Source organism: Agelaius tricolor, unplaced genomic scaffold (genome assembly GCF_023055355.1).
Source record: "Agelaius tricolor isolate 1412-34295 unplaced genomic scaffold, bAgeTri1.0.p SCAF_1, whole genome shotgun sequence".
Classification (NCBI taxonomy): Eukaryota; Metazoa; Chordata; class Aves; order Passeriformes; family Icteridae; genus Agelaius; species Agelaius tricolor.
In genome coordinates this window covers 95,206,546-95,226,401 of record NW_027269261.1, presented here as the reverse complement: position 1 = coordinate 95,226,401, position 19,856 = coordinate 95,206,546, and the positions used below count along the sequence as shown (strand labels likewise).

The following is a 19,856-nucleotide window of genomic DNA, read 5'->3' as shown; positions in this document are numbered from 1 at the left end:
ATATTGTTTCCTTACAAGCTTCCTCTTTCTTCCTGGTTGTCTTTGTTTGAATTTATGTATGACCTTTGCTAGTCCTTTAAACTTCTTAAAGGAAGCCCATATAAAATATAATTTATTGTGGTTTTTAGTTTTCATATGAACACTTTAGAGGAATGGACAGTTACATAATTCCCATATAGAACTGTTGCTTGACTTCAGAAATATTCCATTCAGCATTATGGGTGTAACTATACTTTTTATAGTGTGACAAAAGACTCGGTGCCTTTATCAGCACCTGTATTTGTATAGCATTTTCCTGCATTTAAGGAATTTCTCAGATAGCATTCCTGTGGAAGTAGAGGTAATGGAATATAAGTTTTAAGATTACCTTCCCAAAACTGGGGATGGGAATCTAGACCTATCAGATCCACTAAAAAGGATAGACTTGAATTGGATGTAGGAATGCTGGTGGAGAAGGAGTTTTGAGGTGAGCCTGTGTAATAAATGTCACTGTTGATCTGCTTTTGTTTTATTGAGTATTTTGAAGTTAGGTGGATGGAAACAGTTGTCAAATCTGGGGAGAGAATACTGAGAAAGCTGAGTGAGTGCTGTGATCAGCTTTTAGACAACTGTTAAATATTTTGCTGTTGCTGCACTCTATGAGCAATCACAGACCCTCTCCTGTCTTGAATATGGATGGAGGCAAGTCTTTTCAACATTTCCTATAGTGTTTACTGCTTGGTGAAAATCCTGAAGACTTTGTAAATAGTGGGCAAAAATACCTTCTATTGTTCTTAGTTTAAAATAAAGGCTAGGGGTCTGGTCTAGGTGGTGTAACTTCAGTTCCTGTCCTATAATAGGGTTTAGTATTTGCATCCCATGACAGGAAATGCAGCTGTTACAGCTTCTCCATGAGAAACAAAAAGATGAGAGCTGAGTCTTATGCTCTGACTTAGATGGTGCAGTGTGGTTAGAATCAAGCTGGTAGCCTTGCTTCCAACTGCTTACATTTTTGCAACAAGGATGTGGGTTCAAACTTTTCAAAGCTGTTATCTATATTCTCTGTACATGGTGATTGTTAGGGAAATGCACTTAATCTGTGCATCTGTCCCAATGATTATACTGAGATGTCCTGACACTCTATGTCCTGGTCAGGGAATTCAAATTTGGAATGAGATTATGGAAATAATTTAAGATTCCAACAGAATGCTATTCAATTAAGTTAGTCAAAGAAAATATCTTCTTTGGCTTTGTGAGAAGATAAAACTTAAAAATCCTTTGTTCAATAATCCCTTCTATATCAAACATTATTTTAACTTTCCAGAATATTCTATATTCTAACTTGCAGCTCAGAAGTTGCAGTTCATTTGCAGGATGTATGAATCCCAAATTCAATTTCCTTCTCTGTCAGAGAGTATTTGTGTTCGCTATCATTGATTTCTAGGAAAAACAACTATACTGAGTGCTTATAAAACTGTTCTAAAAAATCCTGAAAGGTGAGTAAAAGGACGGGGTATTTTATAAGACTGTTAAAAAAACCCCAGTTCTACAGATGCAGAGCCTTGCAATTTCTTCATAAAATAATTTTCAATAGAAACCCTACTTTGTGGTATGGGCAGGAGAGCCACTGTGAGTAAATTTGACAGTGACATTTCCTAGTTTTTAGTGCTTCGCTACACTTATGTGAACTATGTGTGTGTGTAAGTAAATATATGGAGAACTAAATGCACATGTATACACTGGTTATATTTAGACACGAGCCATATGAATATTCAGAATTCTCTCTCTCTCTCTGGTGACTTCCTTTGCCTTTGGATATGGATGCCTCTTCCAAAGGATTTATTCTAAAGAAGATGCATTTTGAATTTGCTGACATAAGCCTTAGTTTGCATGTCTTGAGGTGGTGGCATTCCCTTGGGGAGCATGCTCCTATTGCACACTGAGTCTGCAAGTATAGCTGCTTTAATTGCGATGAGGGCACTGGGGACACAATGAAATCTGGGGTCCTTTGATTTTGAGATAAGCAACCTAATAAAAAGTTGATGATTAACTACTTCCTTTAAAATACTGCAAGTTGATAGACAATTACTATGTAATAATTTCTCATCTCAATACTGAGGATCCAAATGACTTCAAGTTTCCTAATTTTTTACCACGCCGTCCCCTCCAATGCACATAGAGGGGCAGAAGAAGATCTCAACTTTCATTGGAGCAAGCAGGAGTTTCTGTTTCTGGCCCATTTCCTTTTAATGTCTCTTTCTCTTGGGATGACCCCAATAAAAGAAGTGAAGGCAGACCTGCAATTTGTGGTCCCAGTGCCATTTTCTCAGGCTTGTGAACTGAGAATGCCCGGGGAGGGGAGGAGGAGTCCTGCTGTGCAGCACCGGGTGTCTGTGCTCGGCTGCTGCTGCAGGTCCCGGTGACTGTGGGCTTGTGGGGGAATGTGTGTCTGCTATGCTGGCAGAGAAGGAGCTGTGGGGATGGGGGCCAGCCTGCTGTTTCATGAAGGAATTCCGCACAGCCATGATTTCAAGGCTGTTATGATCCAAAGGGAGAGTTTACCTAGGGTAAAGCTAAAGTGTGCCTTGTGTGCTTCTGCCAATGCAGGAATATCAGTGCAAGGGGTTTTGTGGAGGAAGGTGGTTTCTTCTGAACAAACCAGAAGCTACAAGGTCCTTTGAGAAGTGTAAATTATTCCAGATATTTGAAACAAAGCTGTATTTACAGATATTTGAAACAAAGCTGTGTAATGGAGGGAAGGGCTGTTATTCAGCAGAGCTATGCAAGCCAAAGGGAGGCTGCAATTTGCTGGTGAACCTGACTTTGCTTCAGGCCAGTCTAGTGCAGATAAGGAGGGGACAGAGCCACCTCCACTCCTCAGTCCACTGCAGGAGGAAGGGTAAAAGATGCAAAACAGAAACACAGATGTTTTTGAGAAGCTCCCATTTTCCTTTGCCAGTTCAGCAGGAGGAGTGTTGAAAGAGAATGTTAAGAGCTGCTTACTGAACTTCAGTTATCCTTGCGGGGCAAGGTGGCTGGGCAGGTTGACTTAAGGTCATGCAAACTGGCAGCCTTTTTGCACATTTATGTAAATAAGTTAGAATACTTTGCTGCTGCAGCCCTTGAGAAAGGGTGTCAGTTCAACATAAAACAACTTTGTTGGTCATTATAGATAAGAGGTGTGTATGTGACACTTGTGTGAGGTGCAAGCTAGTGGTTACTATTACAGAATCACAGAACCAATTAGGTTGGAAAAGACCTCTGAGATCACTGAGTCCAACCTCTGACCTAACACCACTGTGTGAACTCGACAGTGGCATTAAGTGCCATGTCCAGTCTTTCCTTAAAAAGAAAAGACATTATTGGTACAGTGCTTATTCCATCCACAGTAGTTGGATGGATAGAAGTTTTTGTACTGTATTACTGTAAGGTTTATCAGTGTGGCAGTCTGTCAGTTGTCACAGCACAAAATAGTGTTGTACATTTGACTTGAAGCAGTGAGATAAAATGTATTGAGCATATTTAAAAATGGAGGCTGTGTAATAGGTAGTGCCCTCATTTGGTTTAGGGAAAGTATTTTTAACAGTGTTATAGTGGGAACTGAAAATTACCTCTGTAATTAAGGCTGCTGACACTTTCCAGGGCTTTGTAGCTGAAAACAAGGACCACCTTTGCCAGAATGTGAACCTATAAAGTCTGAAGCTTTCTGTGTGTGTGATTATCCTGTAACATTTCAGCAGTTACAGAATCACAGAATGTTCTGATCTGGAAAGGGCCCACAATGATCATTGAGTCTAGCTTTTAAATTAATATTGGCCCATAGAGGGATCAAACCCACAACACTGGTCTTAGTACACACTGTGCTCTAACCAAATGAGCTAACCTCAGGGTCAGGTGTTTTGTGTTAAAGAACAAAGGAGAAAGATACAGCTAAGTTTTGATGTGTTAGCATTTTATTCCCCCTAACAGTTTCTCTGAGGAGGCCTAGTACTCACAAAATTCAGAACTGAAGCAGGGAAGGGTTAGTGCCTGGTATTGTGATGCTGCTGTTTCTGCCTCCAGATCCAGATTAGATGTTTATATTCATCAATTCAAAAATCACCAGAAGCCAGCTGTTACTCCAAATGTCAGTTGGGTGGCATTACCCTGGGGACACTGTGGCTGAGATTGGAGAGGGGAATTGGAAGGAAGGAAATATTCATTGGTGGGGATTTTGGTAGGCAGCAGTTTCTGTGCTTAGAGGCTGGTGTGAAGAAGGCAGATGCACCATGTTTGACAGACAGGCTGGTTAAAGCAGCTTACATGGAGCAGAACCTGTATTTGAGGCTTCTGCAGTCCAATTCTTTGTTCAGCAGCTTTCTGTAACTCCAGCTGTACAGTTAAGAGCAGGTTTGTGGTTTTAAAAATGTATACAGAGTCAGTACTCCTGTCTCAAGACAGTGTGAAGAAATGATAGGGTTAAACTGTAAACAAAAGAGGGGAAGAAAATTCTCCTTAATTGAAGATTTAGGTTTTTTTCTGTACTTAAAGGTAGTCCTGAGCTCTTAATGGTATGTGATTGTTTTTCACTTGCAGGTTCCCTGATGTATTTAAATGAAGCCACTCTCCTTCACAATATCAAAGTTCGGTACAGTAAGGACAGAATTTATGTAAGTATTCTGTGTCATGACAACCAATCTAATAGAGATGTCCTTTCAAAAATTCACCAAGTGTTTCCACTTCTGGTTTTTTCCCTATAACAGAACTGCTAATGTGGAAAGGTTGAGGTTGTAGGCCTTTTTTCCCTTATATTATACTTTTAGATCAGAATCCCATCTGATTTTTAGCAGGCAGAGCAGTAGGTTTTTCTCTACATGACTGTTTGTGTGCAACCATAGCACAGCTTTCTATCACAAATGTTCCTACAGGTAACTTATTTCACTGTTAACAAAGATGGTTTTCTTCTTCATTATTTTTGAACGAAGCAAACAGGTGCCGTCTTTGACACCTCCTAGCTCAGATGTCCATCTTAATCTTTTATATTGCTATCAAATTGCCTAATTGTACTTAATGAATTCTGACTAAATTACATTTTGTCCTTGCCATCTGCCCAGATACTGACAGCTGTGAAACAGAAGATAAGAGTTTTCTTTCTTTCTTATTTTTTTCCCTAATAGAAAGCTGGCTAGGGATAATACAAAACAGTTCTACATATTTTAAAGTGTCTGTGTTAAAATAATCAACTTTTCTTTTAGCACATATTATAAAATTAATTTAGCTAAACCCTTTTATATAAATGTAAAAAGAAAGTATAATTGTTTTCTTCTGTTGCAGTTAATTTACATAGCTTTAAATTTTTTATGGCTCAAGATCAAGCACCAGCTTTAAAATATAAATAAATAAAAATGGCCATTTGAATGTTGCTCTGGAAAAATAATCCTTAAAGAAACCCAACCAAACAATAAAACCCCCCCAAGGAAGTAAAATTCTGAATATGAACTGATCATGGGATAGGATAGTATTTTCATAAAGTAGGATAGTAGTTCATGAAGCCTTTCTTCAGTGAAAACAAGTAATACTAATATGTTGTCCAGAACACATGTATTTTCTGAAGGAAAAAAAAAGAGACTTTTTTTCAGTTTATAATTTAACTAACATTTTCCTTGTGAACAGTTTTATGCTTTTTTAAAAATCCTGGTTAACAATATTTATCTTGTTATTAAAAGGAAAGTAAATATTAGTATTTGCAACTCTTGAAGGAAAGTTTTCCTTTGGTGAAATAAGTGCTGAAAATAGGACTACTTAAGAATTGTCATATATTGTGTGATCCAGTCTTCTGTTAATGTATCACACAATAGTTTCCAAATTTTAGTCTTCTAGGGACATTCTCAGTAACAACAAAGCAAATAAGTTATTCAGCTGAAGGTTTACCTCATTTTTTTCAGATCTTTTCCTGCAAATCTGATTTTTAATTTGATTCCGCCCCCTCTTCTTTCCTCTATGTAACCTGGCAATTATAACTGAGCTATAAGAGTTTCTTACAAAAACATTAAAAAACCCCTCTCTTCAGTCTTCCTTGTCCTATGGAAAGGTAAAAAGCAGCCTTTGTCTGAGATTCTTCTCAAATTCCTTCTCTGTAAGAGAACATTTGCATTCTGTATTTCTCTCTGTGGAAGCAGCTATAGCTAATTTTCTTTTGGCTGAATGCTTTTATTGCCTGGCTTGAATGCCTTCCCAGGCAGGATCCTGTCAGTCCTTCCTGCTGAGTTGCTTCCATTAGATATTGAAAAGCTATCCTCCTTCCTGGAGGACAGTGTGTTATGCTATCCATGAGCTTAGTTTATTCACTTTTGAGCAGGAGGTTTTGGCGTCCTGTCCTTGATCCAGTAATGCAGACAATAGGAAATCATTTAAAAGGAGACTGGGAGAAAGGTCAGATTCAGGACATACTCCACAGCTCGGTGGTTAGGGAATTTTCCCAGGATAATTTCATAGAAATGCTGAGAAGATAATTAAAGGAACTGTAAAAATATATCCTGTCTTGTGTTTGCATTAGCTAGAGAGGATCATAAATGCAATTGTTATATGGAGGCTATAGTCTGTAATAGTAATAGACGACTGCTGTTAACCACTTGCTTGGATAGTGCCTAGTAATTTGCTGTTCATTGTTTTCTTCACAGACCTATGTAGCCAACATTCTCATTGCAGTGAATCCATACTTTGATATACCTAAGTTTTACTCTTCAGATACTATTAAAAAGTACCAGGGTAGATCGCTGGGAACATTGCCACCACATGTTTTTGCAATTGGTATGTATTGAGCCTGTATTTGTCTCTTAAAAAACAAACATTTAATACTTCAGAGTTATCTGTAAATTGCCACCTGTAGCAGTAATTAACTTATTTTGAACTATTATAAAATAAAACCACATGGCTAAAATTGCAAATCTTCTCATCTTTTTGAAGAACTATTAAATAAGCAACTGTGACAACTCTATTAGGATTATTCTGCACTTCCAGTGTTTTAAATATACTGTCTAAGCAATTTAAATATAATTTGCAACCATTAAAAAAGCCTAAAAAAGAAATAGAGAAATTCAAATTTTATAAGGGAAAAAGGTGTAATAATGATTGGCACTGTCTTTCAGTGTAGTAATTTTCTTTGTCTTAAATTATGTTGCCAGAGCACATTCACTGTTTCCTTTTATATGCTTGTGTTACAGACAGAAAGTACATTGAAATGTTATTTATGGCTTAAACTGATTTCAGTCACTTTTGAAAATAAAAAATAATTGGAAACTACAATCAAAGTCTGACATGTTAAAGGCCTTCTCACTATTTTGTATTTTATTTTGAAATAAAAGTATAATTAGCTGGAGTTTTAGTACCTGCTGCATAGTAAGAGAGATTTTTTCCCAAGTTTCCTCAGATGTTACTTGTTGCAAAGTACAACTGAAAGTTTCCCTTTAAAATATATATATAAAATTAACACAGATTACTATTTTGCAAATACATTTCATTAAAAAGATTTAGCTCTAGATTGTTGATTTTGTTTTGTTTTATTCTGGCAAAAGTTGAGTAAGCCTTTGTTTCCAAGACTTTGAGTTCTTACATGTCAGTGTTGGAAGAATTACAACTGTAGTATAAATGAAAGGAAAACAGAATTTAATATAATTAATTTAATTGTAAACATTTAGTTTCTATTCCTGAAAATGTTACATTTTAATTTTCTGCATTGTAGCTTAACTTTATCCTTGCAATTCTGCTGAGTATTAATTTTTGTCATGTTAACCATATTCTTCTTTTTAAGCTGATAAAGCATTCCGTGACATGAAAGTGCTTAAGATGAGTCAATCCATCATAGTCTCTGGAGAATCAGGAGCTGGCAAGACAGAAAACACTAAATTTGTTTTGAGGTTTGTATGTTGCACCAAAGTTAGTATGTGAATCTCTTGTGTTTATGCATTTGGTTGACATAGAGGCAGAGCAAACTAAGGTCATCAGTGGGTATAAGATACAATTCAGTAAGATATGTATTAGTTTCAATGTGCACTTTATTACAAGAAATTGAGATAAAAGCTGACATGATAATGTGCAGAAATAGCTACATACTCACAGAAACTTTAACTCAGTTGTAGTGACATCATGTAGTTATTATGGTTTATGATACAGTCATTTTGGTATTGCACATTTGGTAATGTGGTTAATCAAAATGTAACTAGACATATTAAGTGTATCTTGCAAGACACTGTTGGTTTTGCCATAAATGTGTATTTCTGTGTTCCCCCTGAGGTTTTTTTTTTTTAGTTTGTTTTGAGTATCTTTTTAATTTTAAAATACTTTACCCAAGTTTACTGTGTAAGACTGAATAGTGGTATTTATTTATTTATTGATGTTCATGTGCAACCAATACTAAATCAAGTGTATTAAATTGTATGGAAAGCCATACTGCTGATATATATCAGCCTTGCTTCCATATCTGCATTATCTTTTAATGGCTTTTTATCACTGTGGAACACTAACTAGAAAAACTGCTCCTTTAAATACACTTATATCAATAGGTGGCCTGATGACGCAGGGAAGCACAGTGTGGGCAGTGTAAACATGCTCCCTTGACATGCCTTGGACCTGTTTCCCTCTACAAATATTTAATTCCTTTTTCCCTAAAATAATGTATTTTCTAGTGTTTCTCTACAGTAGAGGTATTATTTTCCACATCCCGTGAAGAATTGTCACAACTGCCTGTCTGTCCTTCATACTGCTCTGCACTTGCCCTGTGCAACCTTTCATAGATAGCTGTAAGAATTACTGCAAGGTGCTGGCAATGATTTTTTACAAGGGACATCTGATTCTATTCCTGATAAGAGTAACAGAAAAAGACAGCAGGCACTGGAAGAATATCTCACAAGAGATGCTCTTAAAGGAGATTATTCTTCCACTTCTCAGCAAAGGAAGAGCTCATTATACAACAGGCGAATATCATTGCTGCTGCTTCTCTCCACCATAGAGTCCCTCTACAAAACATAACTGAGTTTTAAAAGCTGGAAGATTTTACCCTTGTGGGTTTAGAAAGTAAAAGGTGCTAGTACAGCTCCTTTAGTACTTCTAAAATTTTTTGGAGAGCCCCATTTTCAAGAGCTGTTTTTAACTTGTCCCAGATTCACATGTGAATTTCCAGAAAGCATGCCCTGTGAGCAGGGAAAAAAAAAAATTAAAAAAGACTGGGACTTTGGAGCAAGTAGATTGTGGTTCTAGTTTCTAATTCTTGCTTCAATTGCTAAATTGAATCCTGCCTTAATTGTACACTTGTAATTCCTTATCCTTACCATCTCCATGTGGATTTTTATTAACACTGATAGTTATGAATACAGAAACAGTATGGATGGCAACAGTCTTAAATTCAGGAAATAGACATGAAACCTAATGTATTTAATAAGATTATTAATAAATACAGATAATACAGTAATAGTTTGATTATATTTCTATTAAACTGTACTTTCCATATGTATGTTGAAAAGAAATTTCTAGCAGGCCTTGGAGTATTGAAAAAAATTGGAAGTGTGCAAGAATATTTTTGTTTTAACAAAAAAGAAAAGTTAAAAGTTTAAAGTAAAGTTAAAGTTTATTTCAAAGTGCATAGGTATTTGAAACTTAAAATCAGAATGCCTTTCATATAGTAATTAGTTAGTATTTGTGCACAGCCATGTTAAACCCTGCTTAAGTGAGGAAACCTGACATGAGATGAATGATACTGATTTTTTTAATCTTACTTTACAGGTATTTGACAGAATCCTATGGCAGTGGCCAAGATATTGATGATAGAATTGTAGAAGGTATTGAAGTTTCTTTCATTTAACTAAAGGTTCCAACGTTATTTTTTTTTTCAGAAATGTGACTCAACAGCAAGCGAATAAAAGTAGCATAGAAATGCTATCAGACTTTCTAGAGCATAATTTATAGGTAGTTGATCTTGATCCTAGGTTTTGAAACATTTTTTATTTGTAATTCACTTTATTTATTATAGTACCATGCTGTCATTTATCTAGAAAATGTTTATGTGTGTGCTTGCATTGAGCTTTACACATATAATGTACTTAAGGTGGTACCCAAAATGGAATTTTCAACTGCTTAGAATCTGCAAGGACAAGATTGTTTTTTCATTACTATCTATTAGTACCAGGAAAATATAATTCCTCCTCCTCATTATCAAGTTCTCAAAGTCAAATAGAGTAGGGAAGTTCTTTTAAATTATGTTTCTGGATCGTATTTCTGTTATAATAGTTTTTGTCAGAAATCACATAATTCAGAACAGCCCTTTGACTGTATCTGTCTTTACAGTAACTCCAAACAAGGTAAAGAAACACTGTGTTGATCCTTCTCATTGAGCCTCTTGAATGTTGCATGTACTTCCTAATTGAACAGAAAATAGCTTTTTGAGAAAACAGAAATACCTGAAGAACAAACAACCTTCAGCCAACCTAATAATTCCTCATACATCAGTTTTAGTCCTCTATAGCATAGCATAAATTTATTTTGAAATTTCTTGACTCTGTGTCTTTTTCTTAAAAAAATAATTTACTTTTGCTTTAAATTTTCCTGCTTTCAAATTTGAACCACTTATTCAAGAGAAGTACTTGAGGCTTTAATCTCTTGTTGCTGTAGGTCTGCTTAAACCAGTTCCTTAGTGAAATCCACTGTGTACTAAAGGAACTCAGAAAGTGGGCAAGAGTTGTATAATGCCTGATGCAAATTAATTGGTACTTGTAGGTATTCCTCAAAGAGTTTGGGCTTTTTAATTTAGAACAGCATCTGATGCATGAATTCTGAAGGTTTTTAGGCATGATTTTAATGAATATGCTTGTGGCATATGTATTACTAGAGGAACCTTCAGCCTAGCTGAAAGACTTTGTGCAATTTGGTTTTGTTCATAATCCTTTCTTTAAAACTCCATATTACATAAAATGCCTGAATAGTTATCAAAGATCTTGAAAGAAGTCAGATTTGCATTTTTATGAACTTTAATTGTTAAAAAAATGAAAATACAGCCAAACAAAAAAAGGTTAATTCTCATGTCCTATTACATGATGCATTATCACCCACATTTTATCCAAGCATTGATGTCATTCCTTCATTCTTTAATTTTTGTAGGAGCAGATATTTAAATGGTTGTCAGTGGAGTTTTAAATCTGAGTTTCCACTCACTTAGTTTCCAGTGCTTTTTTTTAGCTAGAAGCCTTAAAATATCTTGCTGATATTTTTAGTGGTTTATTGTTAATGTGATTTAGTAAACTATTTTTCTTTGATCTTCAAAGCTACTAAAGAGCAGTCTTTCAGAGGCCTTCTATTTCATAATTAATAAGCAGTTTCAAACTGTTTGACTGTGCATGACATTTGTAGGAGTGTGTATATATATGGATATGAGAATTAGATTGTTTGCTGCCACTCTTTCTGTATGGGCTTTAACATGCTGAAAAGCAGCAGCCAGTAAAAAATAAAATCAGTCAGGCACTTAATTGACCTAATTTGAAAGGACAGTGTTAAGTGGTTTTTGAAATCTACAGACTTTTCTAATATGATATTTATTAATTTCCAAGTCAATCTAATACATTGCATGCATGACATTTAAGTGGCATTTTTGTCTGTGGAATAAGTGGGCAGTTTAGATTTCATGAATAATAAATAATTGGGAAGCATCAAATTCTGTGCTGTCTCATGTAGTTTGTGTATCAGTTATTTACCTACTTCCTATAGAAGAACATCACTGAATAACTTTTGGTATTTATTTGTCTCTCAATTTCTTGCAGTATTGATTCAAGTACATTGCACTCTTACAAGACACTTAAGTACTTAATTTTATGTTCCACCACAATATATCCAGTATAATTTGCAAAATATATTATTCTTAATAGATAATATTTTTCCTTTGATTTTCCAACCTTATTCCAAATAAGTTCCCCAGTTAATTGTATTTGTTCTCTCTTTCTTTTTGGTAGTTTCCTGATTGAATTTTAACACTACAAAAATTAATTTTTTTAAACAGCAAATCCCCTATTAGAAGCTTTTGGAAATGCAAAGACTGTTCGAAACAACAACAGCAGTCGTTTTGGGAAATTTGTTGAAATTCACTTCAATGAAAAGGTACTGGAATTTTGTCACAGATAACCAGTGATGGTTTTTTTTGCCATATAATGGAAATGCTAGACTGGCAGGAGGTTGAACAGACTTACTAGTCTTGCAGCAAATAGCCACTGTCCTACTTTACAGATTTGATCTGAATTGTGTCACCTTGAAAGAAAAACCAGCACCACACTGTACTGTCTCATTACTGGAAAGCAGTGGCAACTCAGTAGGAAAATTGCTTCCACCAACAAAAGATTAAAAATGGGTCCCTTCATTGCATATGTGAGTCTTCTCATATGAAGACTAACTCACTTGCTGTTAGGTATCCATCCATTCCTTCAATGATCAACTAAGTGTAAGTTATGTATTAGACATAAATGTATTTTGACTTCAAACTTTTTTATGTATTTGTATGAAATTTTGGGACCTTACATCGTAATCTGTGTATGACAGAAGTCAAGGAATTGGTTTTTTGATAAAAGTACTATTCAACTGTGTATCTTAAGAAAAATTTTCTTTGTTCAGGTGTAGTTTTGTTTGGGTGGGATATGTATACACACATTCCAAAGTTAAGGATGGCTGTATGGTTGGTCAGTATGTCCAAGTTGAAGACTCCTGTGGATGTTCTCTGGAGATTACATACATGCTTCCTCGTCTTTTTGACTGAGGACAGACAAACTGCAACAATTTGTTTATTTTTCTGCAGACTTAAAGCTCATTTGTTTCGTCTTGAGCTTGCATTCTTTTCCTAAGTTTTCATCACTTGGCTTGTAATTTAACTTCAGAGCTTTTGTTAATAGCTTACCTAGTAAATAACCAAATTTCTTTGTGGGGAGAGGGACTACCCATCAACACTTACATGGTGTTTCAGCTGAATTACTTCAGCTGAAGCAAATAGCCCTCTGAGTATCTTCAGAAACTGCTTCAAAGCTTGTTTCAGCTTACCACTGCAAGATCAGTGTGTTTACTTGGGCCCCTTTTTTACAAGGCATCACTTCTCACTTTATGGTCACCTTTTTAGGTCTGGTTTCTCAAAGTGACATGAGTACAGACTGAGACCTCCTGAATAAGGGAACAACTGCATAACTGCAATCAAATTTGTCAGTCAGTTAATCCTTCTTAGTTCCTGTAATGGCCATTAAGTTCAGGAATTTCCTTGCAATTTAGATTTCTCTAGGCACGGGGAATTTTATCATAGGCCAGATAAGAAATAGCTCTCAAAAATCTGTGTCAGAATTCCTTCTCAATAAAGAAGTGCAATGTTGGAAATAAAATGTTGTGTCATAATTAATTTGCCTAAGATGTTGTCCAAATATGTACTCTATAATTTGAACCCTTTTATTTTACATGAATCTCAGTGAAATGCAGCTAAAGAAGGCTGTAATAGCACTGTCATACAGAAAGTGTAAGGATGGCTGTAGCAATGCTCTTTGCAGTAACTCCTGAGGTTCTGCTATGGATTTCTGCTTTTTGGTGAAGAAGACCTTTCTTTTAAGAAGAGTGTATGTATATACAATACATGAGCTGGGGAGAGAAGTAATGGTAAAGGCAATGGTTTTTTTTTGCTAGGCTTAATATGTATTAGGTATAGATAGCTTTTAATCTTTTTTGGAGCAGTTTCTATTGAGCAAGTCATGATCAGGCAAAAGTAAATTGAAAACCTGAATCTTAAATAATGCTATAAATAGTCATGTAATCAGAAAAATATTTCTTCTTCCTAGAACTCGGTGGTTGGTGGATTTGTGTCACACTACCTTCTGGAGAAATCTAGGATCTGTGTGCAAGGCAAAGAAGAGAGGAATTATCATATCTTTTACAGGCTTTGTGCTGGTGCTCCAGAAGACATTAGGGAAAAGCTATATTTAAGCTCTCCTGACAACTTTAGGGTGAGTAGCAGAGTCAGCATTTGTAAAGTTTGTCATATCGTCATATGTGGATTTTTCATATAGATCATACTAAAATCTCTATTTCTTATCTTTGACAGACTCATTATAATTAAAAAAACAGATTTTCTTTTTGTTAAATCTATTTGATCTTGGAATAAAGCTACCTCACATTTTTCTTTACTGGAAGAATTCCTGTACTTTTTCTCTGTCTTAAAATTTTCCAGAAAATGTACTATTGCATACCCAGCTGTTAGTAATGTTGTTATGGGCTCTTCTAGAGATGTAAAGTGTGAATTTCTTTAGTGCAAATCAAATCTCCTGGTAAATACCAGTCAGTTCTTTCCTTGTGTTCTGTCATTTGTTTCCATCTCTACCATTTCTTGCCTTATATTTGGCTTGGAACATTATGGAAGCGGAATTTTGTGTATTCTTGAAATACACAGACCAAATCTCTTGGGTTTTGAAGGGTTTTGTAATACAACAATATGGAATTACAAGGACATAAGTTAAATGACTGTCATCTCTTTAGACTTCCTTGATCTTAAATGAGATGAGAAGCACTGCAAACAAAGAATTAAGTTATTGTACTGTTTTCTTTGTTGGTTGATCTTCCTACTTGTTCTAAATAAAACTTGGACTGTGCTTATAGGTTGCTTTCCCTTTTGTACTCAGTTCCATCAAAATTCAGCAGAGGGCTAGAAGCTTTAAATATACAAATGTCCTGCCAGTTTTGTGCAAAGCAAAAGGTGAGACCTGAATCAGTGCACTCTCTTTGGGGAAGGTGGGGGTGCCCTGCTCACCAAGCAGGCGACTGCTGCCCCTTGGCTTGGCCAAGTCAGTCTCTCCTTATGGATGGGCCAGGAAATGGGCACAGAGCTGCACTTCCACATTGTGTGCACTGTACATTTGTACTGTGGTATCAAGGTGATCTTGCTCTCTAAAAGCCATGACAGTATTCTAGGACAAGTTTCCTTACTTTCTCAAGGCATTCTCTAGGCATTCATAGACCTTATTTCTTTAAATATTTAGTTTGTATCTTTTTATATTTTTTCTATCTGTACTCACCTGTGTGATGGAAACTTGTTCTGATGCTTATTAGGAAAGAACTGCTTCCATTCCCTAGAAGGAAAAATTTTCTTTTAAAACACTCAACAAACACAATACTTAAGAGCACCCAACACCATTTATATTTGTAAAATGTGGAGCTAGTTTTCAAAACTTTCTTTTTTACTCTGCAGTTACTCCATGCAGTATTCTCTTGTATGATTTAAAGCTAAAATGTTGAATAGATTTTCAAGTACGTGTTTTTATTGTGCAGTCACCTTTCCATTAAAATTTATTTCTTGAAGTTAATAGATTTTTTTCTAGAATATGCTGCTTACCCACCTTGGGGATTTTTTTGAAAATCAAGAATTCTGCTCATGAGAGAACCCAACGTTGTAGATGTCAGAGTAGGGTCAGAGTTAAAACCTTCTTAAAATCAGGCTGATGCAGGATAGTACTTAACAGCCTGAGTTCTTTTACAGAGGACATTTTCTTGCATATTTCATGTATAAAGAGTCTGTAGTCACACCAGGCTTATCATACTGTGACCTTTTTTTGACTTTTACTAAGACTATAGCTGGCACTTTAGTTTCCATTAAGGATTTTATTGCATTATCATAAGTTAGTATTTGAATTCTGACTTTCTTGCATGTGAAAGGTCCACTCTGCATGTTAAATTACAAAACTTTAATGCAGCTTTTTTCTGTCTCTTAAAGTAGATTATCTTTAATTAAAAACCAAACAAACAAAACCTTAGGATATTTTTCATCTTTGTAAGCTTGTAAATGGATTTAAATATTTTTAAAGTTTATTACCCGTATTGCACTAATTTTCATCAAGGTCCATTTTATGGCAGATTTTTAGGAAAACAAAATTGGAAAAGATAATTTTCCTCCTAAATTTGCATTTCTTTTGTCAAGATGATTTTTGTGTTCTTTGTTCTCATTTGCTACTTCAGTTTTCATCATGAAATGGTTCTGACTAAGCATACTTGTGTCACTTTTTTTACCACATTTTGTTGACTGCATATCTGTTTCAGAGTTCATAAAAATGCCATCTTTCAAGCTTTTGATAATAGACTGTGATATTACACAAGGCAAAGTTGGATGATTGATCAGTATTTTCCAATCAGTACTAAATTTTACAAGAAAGATAGATAAAAAAACCTTGAACTCTAAAATTGCTTATTCAGAAAAGCTCATCCCTTAAGTCACATTGCATTGGCTCTATTGTGACCCTTGCCTTGAGCCTTATAGGCTTATCAAGTCAAAGTCCAAATTAGGGCCAGCTGGAGTTCTAAGACTCAAGCCTGGTTTCTTTAAAGTACACTTTGTTAGAAATAGGACCATCTCAAATTTAAGGTCGTTTTGGTTTGTTTGGTTGGTTTTTTTTTTTTTTTTCTGTGGTTTGGTTTGGTTTGGTTTTTTTGTGGTTTTTTTTTTGTTTTGTTTTGTTTTGTTTTTTGTGGTTTTTGGGGGGTTTGGTTTTTTTTTTTCATTTTCAAAGAAGCAAAATATTTTTAAAAGATAGAGGATAACTTATTTCTCTTTAATCTTTGGACTTGCTTCCCTTTGACTTAAGTGATCCCTTGGAATCTCCTCCCCATCCATTTGGCCATCATGGCATAGGGACACATTGCTCTGGGCATGTAAACCAAGGCACTGCATTGGGTGCACTTGCCTGACCTGTCCTCTGGATTGCAGCAGCATGGATGGCCATTACCTCTGTATTAGTTCATCCTTCCCCTGCAGGTTCCCTGGGGAAGTGAGAATTTACTTGGCCAAGGATTATGCAAATAGCCCTGCAGTTCTGCAGGTTTCTTACACACCCATTCTCCAGCACAAGCCACATTAAAGCGTGCAGTCCTGGGAGTTGTGCTTTAGGTTGCCCTGCAAAAGTTTTCAGAAATTCAAGGTCACGAGGAAAGCCTGTGCTGAACCTTGTAGGTCTTGGTGCCTTGGACTGAATCACATGGCTGTGAAAGTAAAGCTGCACAGTAATTCTGGAGTAATTCTGTACCTGGAGAACAGTAAATGGGGATGAGAAGCTGAACTTTTTTCTCATCTCAATTTCAGGAAGAGAAGAGAAATTGCCTTATGTTTGAGTTGCTGAAGTTACAATAGTGTGTTATACTTCACAGAAAAACAAAGGACAGGCAAACCATACAAACCAAACCCCAAGTACAATGGTATTTAGATGTACTGTATGATAACCTGAAACTGTGTATTTGTGTTCTTTTAAAAATATAATTTCTCCTTAATTTAATATATAAATTTACTCAAGGTTTTAGCTTTCAAATGAAAGCCATTATCTTGTGATTAAATGTCTTTTATGTAGGTTATCATTTAATACCATGCTGGTTCACATTCTCAACCTGTCAGATAAGTTTCCACGCTCTCTTTTTGAAAAGTATGACCTTTTTCACTTCCCATCCCCAGTTTCTGGGATTGTGTTACTAATGCTGTAAAACAGGGATATGTTGTGTTTAAAATACACTGTGATTTGCATTCTTATTGGCTGATAAAGAAAACTTCTGTACTTTGTTAAACACTAAGCTAGCTTTGAACGATTGTCACTTGGTTTTAATATTAAAAAGTTTTCTTCTGCTGTTAGAAATGCTTTGAAGAATATTTTGAGGTTTTGCAATTTTGCATGTAAATTTTAATCAGAGAGTAGAATTGTCTGTGTTCACCTCTTAGAAAACATCTTTGTTCAATTAAAGAGTAAAGAATCAGTTCACTTCCTTCAGACAAAGGGCTCTGTCCAAGCTTTTGGACAGAGTTCTTACATTCAGATGAACAAATCAGAAAGGAAAAGCTGGTGATCCCATTTTTCAGAAAGCAACAGTAATCATTTAAATCTAAATTCAGTCTGATTTACTGAACAGTAAATCTGAGATTACTACACAACATAAGGTGGATATGAGAAGCCAGGTTCAAAATAAGGCTTCCACTTAGACCATGCTGTAAGCTTTAAATCTTCTTCAGACTTTTTAATACACTATGTCTCCTACTACCTATAGAAATATTTGGTGAGGAAAAATTAGTAGTTTCATATTACGTATGCCAGAAAATGAATTTTTTTGGTTCCTAATTTGGGTTGTCTTTTCTGTAATCCTGGACTCCTTGAATAGGTTTAATAAAATCAAAAAGTAAGAAAATATTGTGTAGCTTAATGAATATCTCATTGTGTCAAAAAGTGTTTTGGTTGTCAAAATCAAGAAACTTTCAATAGAAGTTTGCTACTGTTGCAGTTCTTTAATTTTGATGTAAATAAATATATTTTCAAGGAATGAATTATGAGCATTTCTCATGTTGTTTGTATCAAATGGTTAAATCAAGCTATGTAGGGCAAGCCTTAAATAAAAGCATATGTTTTCCTTACTTCTATCTTTAACTATGCATTTCCACTTTTTTTATTGTTACAGTATTTAAATCGAGGCTGTACCAGATTCTTCGCTAACAAAGAAACAGACAAGCAGATTTTGCAAAATCGTAAGAGTCCTGAGGTAAGTTTTTATCTTAGTTAGTTTATATTGTTAAATAATGGAGATAGAGTTGAAAGTGATTACAATTTTATAGTGTGGAATGAAATGTTCATTTTACACATCTTTATAGGTCTAAGAGGGTACTCTCCAAGATGCTGTATTGAGAACTCTGCTTTGGAGTTCAGTGCTAGAAATACATTTTAACATGCGTCATAAAATCCCAAATAGAACAGTGTATATAAAATGGTTTCGTCTTCATTCTTATATAACATAACACTTAATGATGCAGCTTGTCTTCTGTGGAAAACAAAAATCTAATACTTTTGTAATTTTCTTTTTAAAAATCTTAACTACTGGTAGAAATAGGTCAAAAGCAATGTTTTTTCTGGAGCCATTTTTACTACGTGGAGTTTTGAAATGATGCTCCAAACTTTTCTATAAATCAATAGTGCAACCTCACTTCTAGCCATGACTATATTCTCCTCCTCAGTGCACTTTAAAGGTTTTTGTTTTCCCCTTGCTATTAACTGCTAGTTATGCCAGAGCATGGAATTTCCTGGTTGAAAGTCTGAAGCTTCAAAACATTTTTATACCTCCTTGTTCCATCTCTGTTTGCATTTTTTAGAACTGGAATTACCAGAATTTGAGCACTTAAACCTTTGAGCTGTTCACATGAGGATACTAAAGAATTTGTTCTGAATTAATAGTATATATGAATTGGAAGTTATTAAAGCACTTAATTAAACTTCTACTCTGTTCTCTAATAAAATTTTCATCTACTCAAAGTATGAAATTCACATTTGTGTAGCTGGAAGGTATTTCAAATATTAATCAAATCCATATTTGTGATTCAGTAGCAGGGCAAGCTGCATATATATCTGACAAAAATAGCTTAAGAGCCTCATTCCACCAAGTGGTCATGCCATCTCTTTCACAACGTGGTCTTGGAGCTTGTGCTGAACTACAAGAGACTGTATAGATAATTCCTTTCCTCAAGTCAACATTGTCAAGTCTGCCCCTCGATTTCTAGTGGTTGTATTATTGTAACACTCAGCATGTAGTCCTGACTTCTGTTGTTAAATGTAGGCTATTTTCTTTAATCAGGGATGATGGAAAATCAGATACAAAAATACTTATTTGACATCACTGTGAGGCAGAAGGCTGGTAGATACAAGCATATAGGCTAGCATTGGGGAATTTTGCCTCAGTTTACCCAATTTGCCTTTCACAAAGAATTGTAGTGAGTAGACATAGAGTATCAACATTCACTTATTTTTTCTTCTGGAAGATGAACCTGTGCAATTTTCTGTTATTGATGTGATTTACAGGTGGGTGTTGTCATAAAACTGGTCCTCTGATGA

The 19,856-nt window shown here is 35.3% G+C and overlaps 1 protein-coding gene across 6 annotated transcripts in view; it reads left to right on the top strand.

Moving 5' to 3' along the window:
• Positions 1 to 19,856, top strand: part of MYO6 (myosin VI) — a 103,628-nt gene that overhangs the window by 35,720 nt on the left and 48,052 nt on the right. For all 6 annotated transcript variants that reach the window (XR_011681848.1, XR_011681847.1, XM_071444480.1 and 3 more), the window contains exons 4-10: positions 4,555 to 4,628; positions 6,639 to 6,768; positions 7,769 to 7,874; positions 9,736 to 9,791; positions 11,999 to 12,096; positions 13,800 to 13,964; positions 18,436 to 18,516. Coding sequence is in view for 4 of the 6 variants with exons in the window: in XM_071444480.1 (XP_071300581.1) it covers positions 4,555 to 4,628; positions 6,639 to 6,768; positions 7,769 to 7,874; positions 9,736 to 9,791; positions 11,999 to 12,096; positions 13,800 to 13,964; positions 18,436 to 18,516 (710 nt within the window). In the remaining 2 variants the exon portion in view is untranslated. The remainder of the gene's footprint in view (positions 1 to 4,554; positions 4,629 to 6,638; positions 6,769 to 7,768; positions 7,875 to 9,735; positions 9,792 to 11,998; positions 12,097 to 13,799; positions 13,965 to 18,435; positions 18,517 to 19,856) is intronic.